This window comes from Lacerta agilis, chromosome Z (assembly GCF_009819535.1).
Source record: "Lacerta agilis isolate rLacAgi1 chromosome Z, rLacAgi1.pri, whole genome shotgun sequence".
NCBI lineage: Eukaryota > Metazoa > Chordata > Lepidosauria > Squamata > Lacertidae > Lacerta > Lacerta agilis.
The window spans coordinates 22,957,067-22,970,503 of NC_046331.1; the positions used below are offsets into that span (position 1 = coordinate 22,957,067).

Here is a 13,437-nt window from a genome sequence, read left to right on the forward strand (position 1 = left end):
TGCTATTAAGCCCATGCAAATAGATCAGACATATTGCTATCTGATTGGTTGGCTACTTCATCCAGGGGAAAGAGGGGATAGAACATCTCATTGGGTGAGAGACTCCCCTTTGAAGTCACGATCTTATTGTCACACATTTGGCGCCAAACGACACAACTCCAGATTCCTGAAATACCAAATCAATGACCATGAAGTTCATTGCAGATGTTTAGAAAGGTCTGAAAGGCACATTTGGATGCCAGCCAGACAAATTTGTTACTCGGCTTGGGTTTGTAGACTTCTCACAGCTAGATGTGCATGGCTTTTTCAAGTCCTAATGCAGAAAGTATTGCTGTAATTATTATTATTTAAATAGAGACGCATTTAGGTTGCAGTCCTACACATGCTTGGGCTGCAATCCCAGCTGTACTTACGGTACCTGGCAGATAACTACATTGAATTCAGTGGTACTTACTTCTGAGTAGACATGCTTAGGTTTGCAACCTTACTTGAGAGTATTTAGTGAGTCTTACATTTCAGTAGACATGCACAGGACTGCATTGTTAAACTTTTATGGATCTCCTAAACACACATGCATACTGTATGTGTTTAGAAATCAGGGGTCAGCAAACCTTTTCAGCAGGGGGCCGGTCCACTATCCCTCAGACCTTGTCGGGGGCCAGACTATATTTTGGGAAGAAGAAAAAAATGAATGAATTCCTACACACAAATAACCCAGAGATGCATTTTAAATAAAAGGACACATTCTACCCATGTAAAAACACGCTGATTCCCGGACCGTCTGCGGGCCGGATTGAGAAGGCGATTGGGCCGCATCTGGCCCACGGGCTTTAGGCTGCCTACTCATGGTTTAGATAGTACTGTATTAAGCATTAGAACATGCCTTTAAGATTACTAGTGACATATAAAACTGCAACAAAATGTTGCTATGTGCCTCCTCACCTCCTAACAGGAGTGCTCCTGTTCGGAATCCCAACCTGTTGGCCATGTTAGAGGCTCAGACAGGGTATTCGGCTCCCCCACCCCACTGACTTTCAGCATTCCATGGCTATTGAGCATGCTCAGTTCTCAATGGTCTGTTGTGCATTTTGTTTGTTTTTAAGCGGTTGCATCATTGGCTTTTTAGTTGCAGACCATATATGTAAAGGATGTGAACAACTGTGGAGAGATCCTAGAGCATGGGAGGCAGATTAAGAGTATATGGCTAAAAATTGTAGGAGAGGGAAAGAATCTTGACCTTAATGCTACAGACCACCAAGCCAGACTGAAGACTTGGAGCAGATTACCAAACATTCATAGGAGGCTTCAACTCCCCAATATCTGATGGAACTCAAACTCTGCCAAGAATGTAAGGTCAAACAAATTCCTCAATTGCCTCACTGACTATTTCATTTCCCAGAAGGTGAAAGAAGCAGCAAGGGGGTCTTGGACCTGGTCCTCACCAACAGGAAGGAACTGATTAACGAAGTGGAAGTACAGGGAACCTTGGGAGGAAGTGATCATGTCCTTCTGGGTTTCATTATACAGTGGCAAGGGAAAGTGGAGTGGAGTGAGACAGGCACTCTGGACTTTAAGAAGGCTGATTTCAAAAAGCTTTTAAGGGACTATTGGTTGAGATTCCATAGTCAGAAATGCTCCAAGAGAAGGGAGTTCAAGAGGGATGGGAGCTTCTTAAAGGTGAAATATTGAAGGCACCAAGGCAGTCAATTCTAACAAGAAAGAAAAGTGGGAAGCATTTAAAATCATAGAATCACAGGGTTGGAAGAGACCACAAGGGCCATCCAGTCCAACCCCCTGCCAAAGAAACCAGTGTGCTTGCAGCTTAAAGATGAGCTGAGATTTAAGAAGGGCATGTATAAGAAATGGAAGAATGGGGAAATCACAAAGGAAGAGTATACACAAGTAGCCAACAGTTGCAGGAGGAAGGTTTCTCAAAAACAAGTCATGCAAGACAAAACTCATTTCTTTTTTTGATAGAATTAGAAGCTTGTTGGATCAGGAGTATGCTGTGGATGCAATGTATCTTGATTTCAGTAAGGCTTTTGATAAAGTCCCACACAATATTCTTGTGATGAAGTGGGTAAAATATGGGCTGGTAAAATGTACCATGGTTTTTGAGTAACCAACGGGCAAGATCGTGGCCACTTTATCCCTATTGCAGCTATCTAAGTTCTACTTGTTTTGTCCTCCCCCCCCCACCCTCATTTTTCATCACAGTTTGTGTTTCCAATGGAAAAACCTACTCCCATGGAGAATCCTGGCATCCTAACCTTCGGTCCTACGGAATCGTGGAGTGTGTGTTGTGCACCTGCAACGTCACCAAGCAAGAATGCAAAAAAATTAATTGCCCCGATCAATATCCTTGCAAGCATCCAAGGAAAATTGAAGGGAAGTGCTGTAAAGTCTGCCCAGGTATGGATAACAGGTTGCTTTGAGTTTAAAAGAGCAGCCCACAACCCCATTCTCAGACCCTGAGACTTTTAGCATCTGTGGAACAGGGCACAGGGGAACAGCCACCACCTGGCAGGCATTTCAATCTAACCTAACCCTAACCTACAACCTAGGATTGTTGTGAGTCTAACAGGGGAGGGGGGCATGGAATCCTTGGAGTAAATGAGAGAATAAAATGTAATAAGTAAAATATGAATGCATCAACCTATTTCCCTTATAGATGAAATTGGAAGTCAGAACCTTGACAGCAAAGACTACTTCTGTGGTGAAGAGATGCTCCCTGTCTATGAAGCTGTTCTCTCTGAGGAAGGAGAAACCATACGCAAGATAGCGCTGGAGACAGATCAACCACCGCAAGTCAAAATCCACATGTGGACTATTAGAAAAGGTGAGCTGAGAACATTCTCTTTCCGTGATCAAGGCGTGTGTTTCGGGGTGAGGTATGGATCTGTGTTGCAGCACAATCCTAACCATGCCTACTCAGAAGTTCTATTGAATTCAGTGAGGCTTACTCCCAAGCAAGTGGGTTTTGGACTTTAGCATTAAAGCAAACAAAATGGAGTCCAGTATTTTTAAGAACTTAAAGCAGAGCTTGGCAACCTGTGGTTCTCAGCCTTATTCTACGCAGATGATAAAGAATGGGGGAATTGGGAAGAAAGGGATAAAAGGAGTAGCAGAAAGTGAGGAAAACTGAGAAGATAGAGAGAGAAAGAGTGTGGCAGGAAGAGAGGGGAGGAACTGGAGTAGCAAAAGGAATACATTTAGGACAATCCATTAAGGTGGGGGAATAAAACAGTAAACAAGACAAGATGCTAAGAAGTACCTCCCCAGAAGATTGCAGTGCCTATGTAGAACAATTTGAGAAAGGCATTCTATCCAGTATCTAGGTGGGAGTTCAGCAACATGGGGCCAACTGGCACCAGTGTGCCTGCCAGTAACCTTCTATGATACCTTCAAAAGGTTTCAGTAAATATCCCCTTTAAAATTCACATCAGAGGAGAGTCTGCTTGTTCTTCCTGCTCAGTTCCTCTTTGCACAGGCTCAGCCTGTCCTACATTGAATATGACCCCTTCAACATACCCATGTTTCATTTGATGCCTAGTTCTGTTCTGAGCAGAGAAGAGGTGTAAAGAGCATGTTGGTGGCTCATGTAGGTGCTTTCTCCCCCTACTGATGTGGGGGATATGCCTGCAGCATTTTGTGGTCCCCTCTCTCTTTAACAAGGATCAGCCATTATGATATGTCCCTTCAACATCCATCTGGGATAATTCCTGCACAGCAGCAATTCTGTGATGGGTCCAAAACGATTGCCCTCTGGTCCAAAATTTTTGGAAACCCATGATCTAGGTTAATGTCTTCCCACTCCCCCTGCACCAACTCTAAGTGTGCTCTTCTAACCATTTGCTGCAGGTATCCTGAGCCACTTTGACAAGGAAACAGTATCCAAGGATGAGTTCAGCGAACTACACCACTTCAAGCAGATCACAAAGACCACTTTGAGTAAGTCAAACACCTTCTTTGATTTTTCACAGAAACTTAGTTGTGAAGAAATATGCTCTCCTACACACACACACACACACACACACATTCCATACACAGAGCCTGGACCATTATGTCTTCAGTCTGAAAAAAGTCCCACTGATCTCAAGGTGTGCGTAGGGTTGCATCCTCAGTTAACTAATTGGATTAATTGTGCCATAGTCCCTGAGACGTTTGGATCTGATCATTTTGGAACATAAAGCAAAATGATCATGATAGATGTTTATATAGGGTTGCCATATTTCAAAAAGTGAAAATCTGGATGTATGGCAGCCCTCATTTATAAAATTATGCATGGCATGGGGAAAGTGGCTACAGAAATGTTTTTTCCCCTGTCTTGTTACAATAGAACTTGTGGACTTCCAATGAAGCCGAATGTTGGGAAATTTAGGAATTACAAAAGAAAGTACTTCTCCATGTAGCACATAGTTGAACTATGGAAATCGCTTCCACAGGAAGCTGTGATGGCCACCATCTTGGATAACTTTTTTAAAAAAGGATTAGCCAAATTCATGGAGGAGAAGGTTATCAATGACTACTGGCCATAGTGGAGATGCCACAGCCCACAGTTGAAGGCAGTACAGTGGTACCTCTGGTTACATACTTAATTCGTTCTGGAGTTCTGTTCTTAACCTGAAACTGTTCTTAACCTGAAGCACCACTTTAGCTAATGGGGCCTCACACAGTTCCCTAGAGCCAAATTGTAATCTGCCAAAGCACGATTTCTGTTCTTATCCTGAAGCAAAGTTCTTAACCTGAAGCGTTATTTCTGGGTTAGCGGAGTATGTAACCTGAAGCGTATGTAACCCGAGATACCACTGTAATGTGTCTGAATACCAGTTGCTGGAAATCACAGGAGGGGAGGGTGCTCTTGTGCTTGAATCCTGATTGCATGCTTCGCTGGTCACTTTGAGAACAGGATGATGGGTCATTGAGCAGATCCAGAAGGCTGTTCTTGCATGCTTATATGAACTAGCACATCAAGCAAATTAACTTTGCTTGCCAATGTCTTGATGAAGGGCGCTTCCAAATTGTCACTATTTTGTGGGAGAAATTTAAGCACGTATCAGAACTTTAGATTTTCACAGTTAAAGGCTTTGTCACCCTAGCAAAACAAAACCACTTAAAAAAAAGAATCTTGACTTTTTGAAGTTTAGAAAGTGGGACAGAAATGCATTAGAAAGTGTGGAGTGAACAAATAATAGGAAGACCCATGAACACCCTGCAAGCAAGTCAGGATGTCCTTTGTCATATATTCACAAGGCAAACAAATCAGAATCTAGATGGGATATAATCTAACTTCCACAGAAGCTTTCTGCAAGCAAATCAAGATGGGTGCCAGTGCCGGATTTATGTATGGGCTAAGTAGGCTGAAGCCTAGGGACTCTAAATCTAGGGGGCCTCCCTAGTCCACCCGCCCCCCCAGCAGGCAGTTTCCCCTCTCCCAAAATTGCATGTGGGAATGTTTAGGAGTGTGGATGAGTATATATTATTTATATATCTCAATCCCAGCTTGTGTGAGCAAGCTCCAAACTTAGCAGAGTTACATTCCCTTTTAAAAACACAGCAGAAAACGTTGCATAGGCTTGCAAAAGCCTCTATAAGAAATATATATTCCTGGTATATTCCCCTTCTTCCCTCTTAAAAGCAAAGACACAATACAGTACTGATTATTAGATATAAAAGTTTACTTACATTCATCCATGAGTTACAGTACAGGCTCAAAGAGGCATATAAGCTTAGATAAATCTATTTACATGTGGTGAAGCTGATTCCATAGGGGAACAGGCTTCACCTTTGCTTCTCTCAGCTGCAAGCTGAGAGAGGGCGTCCTGCTTGTTCAAAGGTCAGCAAAGCCCCTCAGAAACCAGGCCTGTTATTGAGTTCTTGTGGAAGTTTGTACAGTTCACTTCTGGATTTTTAAAGGAAAATTAGAGATGATTTTGATGAGCCTGAGAAACAAGCAAAAGCAACCTTGCCAAATGTCAGCTACAAAACAAGGAGACAAAGAGTGAGGGAACGGCAAAGAAATGACAGAAGTGCACCTGTTGCCTTAGCTGCACTATCTTCAAGAGATGGGTTTAGAATAAAATCCTTAATTCCTATATTAGATGCACTTGAAGCCAATTTAAAAAGAAGAAGTGTGCTGTGTACAGTGATGTTGCACAATTGTTTTCCATTCTTGCTAATTTGACAGCATCTAAGCAAGAAATTCAGCAAGGTGTTGAACTGTTGATGGAAGCATACCCAGAAGATATTGACCTGAAACTTCTTGATAAGCTTTTGCACTTTCACCTTTCCATGAGACAAAGCCATAGGCTTACAGCAGAGCACTCTCTGTCTCATACAGACCTTTATAAATTATATACAACGAAAAGAATTCAGCTAGCCTTTCCTAATGTGGAAGCAATCTTGTGGCTATTTCTTAGCCTTATGGTCACTAACTGCTTGTGAGAGAGGAGATTTTCAAGACTCAAAAGAATTAAAAATGAATTAAGGGCCACGATGTCTCAAGAGATGTTGTCCATACTGAGCATTTTGTACATTGAAAGTGACAAACTTAGACAAACAAATTTGAATGAAGTTTTGGATGATTTTGCTATAAGGAAGGCTGGGGGGGCATTTTTAGTCTTACTTACCATTTGTTTGATGGTTGTAGTTTACTTCTTAATATGTATTTTAAAACTGACTGTTTAATGACAACATAAAGTAGATTCTAAAAGTGCCACACTGTCAGGTAACCATGATCATATTATTTACACTTCCCAGGCAATACAATTTGTAAACTCAATGTGTGTGTGTGTTTAAGAATAATATTACAACACCATTTTCCTAAAAATTAATACTTATTCCACGAAAGGTTTACAAAGTTCAGTTATTGCAAAAGTTTTTCAGTGTCAATTTTAACGTTTATGCATTTTTTAAAATCACCATGGTATTTAACAATAATACCTTATGTCCTTTAGAGGAGAAATTGTGAATTCCAGAATTTTAAATACCCATCATCATCCTTGGCTTCACTCAATTTTGTTTATAACACTCTTCCATTTTCTTCTAGTCGTGAGTGTGGGGGATTGGGAGGGGCCTCACAAGTGGAGTAGCCTAGGGCCTCTCTTCATCTAAATCCGACCCTGATGGGTGCTCAATAAACAGGTTGTCTAGAGAAGCCCACAATCTGACCATACCAAGAAAAATTCTAAGGATGCAACTTTTGAAAATATTCTGATCTTTATTTCATTTGTGTGAATCAAGGGGCTGTTTACATGATCAGTGGTACTAGACAAACAATTCCTTGATTCTTTTCAGCCTCTGATTTGTTTACATGTACGTGGAGTGAGTCAAAAGCTGAAGCCTACTGAAAGTCAAGAATGACTGGCAAAATTAAGCCCTCTTAACTGATCTCTTCCAGGAATTTCTGATATGTAGAAAGTGGGTGGGATACACAGTCCCCTAGAGCCAAATTGTAATCTGACCAGAGATAGTCAGCAACAACTAGAACACCCTAGAATTCCTTGTCTGTGCTGCCAGATGCCTTTGCTCTCAAATTGCAACCTCTGGGTTGTTTTTTGCTGTGTAAAGGCGACCTTGGAGGTATCCGAATACAGTAGATTCCACTGAATGAGCCTGATACAAAAAGGAAAGCACCTGCCTCTGTCTATGCATTGCTTCATATGTTTCCACAGTTAGTTGTAGGAAAGAACAAATAGCAAACAGGGTTTTCTGTTTTCTGTCTGTAGCCGTTATTAATGCCTTTGAAACCCACAAGAGATTTTATTCAAGGGCTTCCCAAAAAATGCCTAGTTTGACATCAAGGCTACAGCAAAAAGTAGCAAGGTAGGCATGTAAAGTTCACCATTGCACATACATCTCTCAATCTCTCTGCACTTCACAGTTCTAGAGTTGATGTTAGGCAACTGAATGGATGGACTGACTCCTTAAAGCCTTGTGGTTTGAGTCAATATGTAGTTCTTTCATTGGTATTATATCTACAACAAAATGTTGCCGTGTGTTTCTTCACCTCTTAGCAGAAGTGCTGCTATTCAAGTTTCCAGACAGGCAGCCATGTCCTCTTCCAATGATAACTATAGGTCAGTGGTGGCGAACCTTTTAGAGACCGAGTGCCCAAACTGTAAACCAAAAACCACTTATTTATCACAAAGTGCCCAAACTTGTTGAGCTTTTTTTTGGGAGCTGCCGACAAAAGTTTTGGAGCTTTTTGGGGGGGATCACACAAAAGTTGCTTTGCTTATTTTTTTTTGGGGGGGGGGTGCCCCAAAGCTGCTGAGCTTTTTGGGGGGGAAGAGAACAGAAATAAATGACAAATAATACCTTCGCTGGAATTAACATGCAGCGCCGACATCATCGTCTGCCAAAGCGCCAAAAAAAAACCACACACAGCACAATAAGGGTTAAAAAAACAAATGCTGTTATGCCCAATCAGAAACAACTACTGACGCAGCAAATTGAAAAACAGATCAATCGCCGAACACAATCTCCAGCGACTAGGAAAAAAAAAAAAGTTCAAGGTTTCAACAGTGGACGCAAGCCTGGGGAAAAAACAACAACAACAGCACGGATGGACCGATGGTGCGCGTGCCAGCAGTGAGGGCTCTGCGTGCCAAATCTGGCACGCGTGCCATAGGTTCGCCACCACTGCTATAGGTCATATTAACACAGAACATTTCAAGCACATGGCTTCTCCCAAAGAAGCCCAGAAACTGTAGTTTGTTAAGGGCACTGGGAACTGTAAGGGGCAAACTACAGTTTCCATGATCTTTTGGGGAACTGTGCAATGCTAATGTAAACTGTTGTTGTTGTTGTTGTTGTTGTTGTTGTTGTTCAGTCGTTCAGTTGTGTCCGACTCTTCGTGACCCCATGGACCAGAGCACGCCAGGCACCCCTATCCTCCACTGCCTCCCGCAGTTTGGCCAAACTCATGCCAGACCCAAATATCTTTGGGGTGAAAATTCTCTTAGGAAAGACATGAACATATAGAGGCTCTTCCCATCAACCTTCTGGGGTTCAGATGTGATTCCACATGATTAAAAAGCTGTGAAATATTTGGTGCCCCTGCTTTGAAGTGAAATATTTGTTTGTGTTTTATTTTAGGCCAGTGGAAAATATTCAGTGAGGGAGAAGCTCAGATAAGCCAAATGTGTGAAGCTCGGGTGTGCAGGACAGAGCTGGAAGATTTGGTAAAGGTTTTGTACCTGGAGAAGTCTGAGAAGGACCACTGCTAAGAGAGAAACACCAGAAAGCCGATGAAGGCATGGATCTGCAGCTGGACTGCGGGCTTAATCTGCTTCTCCTAAAAGCCCTAAAAGCCAAACTTATAATGCAAGTCAATATTCATCTCATGCCCAATGTAACCTGCTCCTTCGTGTAGATCTGTCTCATACTTTTCAGTATCTCTCCAGAAGACTTAGGAGGCTGTGTTACTGGCAGAAGACAACGGGAGGGTTCAGCTTCATGTAAAGGGTCATGGCTTTACTGGTTTGAGAAAAATAATAATAGTAATTAGATCCGGCAAGCATAATGATCAAGGAAAAGGCCTAACAACAAAAATGAAAATATTCTATATGCAGAACTGGAAATGACCCTGACAGCAATATTGGAGAGCTTGGAATATAAAATGAGATTTCAGACTAACAGGTACCATGGCTTTTGGTGCAGTGCCTCTGGGGCTAATGACACATCACATGTTAAAATGTACAATACTGCTTTGATGCAGGTCTTGTTTTGTTTTGTTTTGTTTTAAGAGCAAAGCAGCTTCAAGAGTGGGGGCAGGCAGGCAGGCAAGCAAGCAGGAAAGGTGCTTATCCCTCATAAACACACATGTGGAAAACACCCACCCCTGCCCGGGTGGAAGTAGCTTGGAGAAATGATTTTAGTCATCATCATCATCATCATCATCATCATCATCATCAAAAAGGCTGGTGATGAAAGGGTTAAGCCAGATGCAGGGAACATTTTTCAGCTGAAGTGTCACATTTCCACATGCACAACCTGCCAGGAGCGGATGTGGCCATGGATGTGACTCTTACCTTTACAGAGTAGGCTCCAGTCCAGCCATGCTGCTTTCTGGGCGTGCACCTCTCTATCCAAGCAGGCCAGGGACATTTTTACAGTTCATGGGACATATTCCAGCCAGGCAACAGAACTGGAGGAGAGTGTAGGGCAGGATGATGGGAGTGTGGCCTGAGGAGAGTTCCAAGGGACAGACAGAGAGGCGGGGGCGGGGCATAATTTGCCTCTGGACCCGAGGTTCTCTGACCTTAGTTTAAGCACTCCCTGTCCCTTCCTCTGCTTATCCACTCTTAACCTTGCTTTCCGAAAACTGGCATCAGGGTATTGTTGCGTGCATGAGCGTGTAATGCATAGTTTTCCTGTTAACTGTTGAAATAGCAGACATTAGCACAAATTACTCTATTTTTCTACTAATTAGAAGGAAAGGCTCCTTTTAAAATCATTTCACTCATTTCCAGCTCGGTATAGGTAGCTCAAAGCTGTTTTCCTGTGGTCCCTTTTAGCATACATCTTGGCCGCTAAGCAGCCTTAATGAAGTCATAATCCCTGGAGCACATGAAGAACTTTAAATTGTTTATGATGCTCTGCAGGGATGGAGAAGAGGGGAAAAAAGAAAGGGTGCATTTTGTGAACAATTTTTTAAAGAGTAAATAGTAGACCAGGGGGCCCAATCCTATGCATTGAGAAATGAAGAGTTGCAGCTCCTTTACATACATACTTCTGCTATTTAGTCTTTAAAAAATGCATTCACACAATTGCTAACTAGTATCATTAAGGGACCTACCAGTCATACCTTCAGCTGCTGTTTTTCCAGATTTTTCTGAGTGTTTCCACATGGCATCATTGTTATTCCATAGCTATTCTGCAACATTGCAGTCATCAAGACTACTTTTCTTCCGTCAGAAAATTTCCAACATTTGTGGAATTTCTGGAACAGTTCTGCAAGATCTGCATTGTGAGGAAGATGTCATGCAATTTCCCAATTTCTTTTTTTTGGGGGGGGGGTGAGTTTCAGCAGTTTCTGTTTCCCGTATTTTCCCTATCCTTTTTGATAGGGTGACACTAGAGGATAGCTCAGTCTGACGCAGTGAACTCAAGTAGTTCCTGCTGCCTATGCTCCTAAATTCCCGAAGTCAGAATTCCAAGTGTTATATACCTACATGCATACAGACACCCCAGCTGCAAAAAGCCTATCAGTAACTTGTGTTTGTGCTTATAATTCTGAGATTTTCTGGTTGGTGGAACAAGAGAATGGAAGAGGTGTGGCTATAGGCACAGAACTTTTCTCAGTGTGAAAACATATCACCCTTCAAAGAACAGTAACAAGTGACCAATGGGGTGGGCAGTCTGCTACAATTTCACTCCAGAAAACAAGGTGTAACAATAGCTATAGTGCTGTAAACAGTATGTCTTGAAGAGCCCCCAGTTTGGCCTGGGGAAGGAAGCATCACTTTTTGCCAGAACTGCAGGCCACATTCCCACCGAACCTTTTAACTATACCACTTCCTGCTTCATGCATTCAGCTATGCTAATGGCTTCACTGCTATATCATTTGCACATGGCTTTCTAAGCAACCTCCCTGCCGTCAGCTTCTGTTCATTGTTTGACACCGTGTAAAACGGAAGGTAGGAGCTGATCAATATTTTAGGGTTGATTCATTTCAGGAAGGTAGCGCTCAGCAAAACTGGCAAATGCCACAGCAAGGAAGTGGCCTTACCTTAGTGATAGAACTCACACTTTACTCCAGGTTTGGTCCCTGGGTTCAGTCTCCAGGAAAGACTGGACTGGGTGGGACACCTGCTTGAATCTGTGGAGAGTCATTGCCAGTCGGTAGTGCAGACCAGGGATAGCCAATGTGGAGCCCACCAGATGCTATTGGCAGGGCTGTCTCATCCATAGGGGCTAGTGGCACGGCGCGCCAGGGCGCAGGGCCCCCCAGGGATGTCCCCGCGAGCCCGCCGGCATACTGGGCGCCCCCCTCCCCAACCCGCCCCCGCCCCCATGGGCGGGCTGGTGGCCGAGCGCAGCCACTGGCGCCCATGCCGCTCCCAGGCGGGCTGCGAGCTGGCCGCCCTCGCCTCCCGTCCCGGGAGCACTGGAAGGGCGCGCAGAGCCCCGCGCCACTCCAGCGCCATGCCCCTCATCCCCTGCTTGCCCACCCCCCTTCCCGAGGGGCGGCAAGCGCGGGAGGGAGGCGGCGGAGAGGCGGCCTGCCAGGGGCGCCGGAGGGATCACCGTGTCACGGCACCCGATCTCCCTAAGATGGCCCTGGCTATTGGACTGCAGCTCCCATCAGCCCTCAACTAGCATGGCCTATGGTCAGGGATGTGGAAGCTGTAGTCTAGCAACCTGGAGGACACCATGTTGTCTTGTCCCTGTTGTAGAGGATACTGACTTGGCAGAAGGCACCTTCCTGTGTCACAGTAAAGTTACGGCAACAGCTGGTGCACATTTGAAGTCTGCTGTGTGGGCTGTCATAGCCAAAGCCCTACTTTGTCAGGTGCATTGCTGGAGTTGTATCCAACACCCCACTTCCCCTTCCTCTGCTTCTCCCCACACACACACAAATGTTGTTCCAGAGGACCACCCCCCTAAACCCTCTGGAACAGATTTTGCATGAGGGGGTTGTAGCAGGGAGGAGAGGAAGGGGAAGTTATGTTGTGCAAGTGGGAGTTGTTTTGCGAACAGAAGAGAAGTGTTGGATTTAGCCCCCACCACAGCCAGAGTGGTCTACAAAGTGATTCTTCCCAGACATGGAAGTATAATCTGAAGCATCAAGCACCTCTCTCAGTAGAAACTTAACGAGCACTTACGCCTAATTATTAGCAGATAAGGTGTGGTATACCTATTTCTGGAGTATACCACTGTGAGGTGGGAAGTTCATGGAAAGTGTACAGTACTTATTTTATTTTATTTTTGAAAGAAAAGTGAATTACTTTCTGTATTTGTGACAAGAAAGGTGGGGTGCAGACTGTGTATTTATTTGTATGATAACAACTTTTTAACGAAAAGGAAGCACCAATATAGTGAGTTTGCTTAAGATTAACAAATATACACCATAGCCTGGGTTTAGGTTGGGCTTCTCCCCACCCACTTCCCAAGACACATACTTGTAACCATTATTTATGTATTTGTTCTATCACTTTTATAAGTTAATAAACTTGAAGTTGTTCCAAACAGGAAAGTTTCTCTCTCATGGGAATGGGCCTAACGTGCATTTAATTGTTTTAGACAATTGTCATTTTGAAAAGCAGTCTTTGACACAAAAGAGAAAACACATGTTCTAATCTTGACAGTTTCTCAGAACCAACACCTACTTAATGTATTCTTTGTCTGCGGAATGAGCCAAACATCTTCCATTATCTATCCTGGTCTTTCCTCTAAGGAACTGAGGGAGACATGCATAACTTCCCCATCTGT

The 13,437-nt window shown here is 43.5% G+C and overlaps 1 protein-coding gene across 1 annotated transcript in view; it reads left to right on the forward strand.

The window, feature by feature from the left end:
- CHRDL1 (chordin like 1) overlaps positions 1 to 9,912 on the forward strand; it is a 44,234-nt gene extending 34,322 nt beyond the window's left edge. The window contains exons 9-12 of the mRNA XM_033137654.1: positions 2,218 to 2,412; positions 2,672 to 2,839; positions 3,862 to 3,951; positions 9,100 to 9,912. Coding sequence (XP_032993545.1) covers positions 2,218 to 2,412; positions 2,672 to 2,839; positions 3,862 to 3,951; positions 9,100 to 9,230 — 584 coding nt within the window. The 3' untranslated portion in view covers positions 9,231 to 9,912. The remainder of the gene's footprint in view (positions 1 to 2,217; positions 2,413 to 2,671; positions 2,840 to 3,861; positions 3,952 to 9,099) is intronic.
- The last annotated feature ends 3,525 nt before the right edge of the window (positions 9,913 to 13,437 follow it).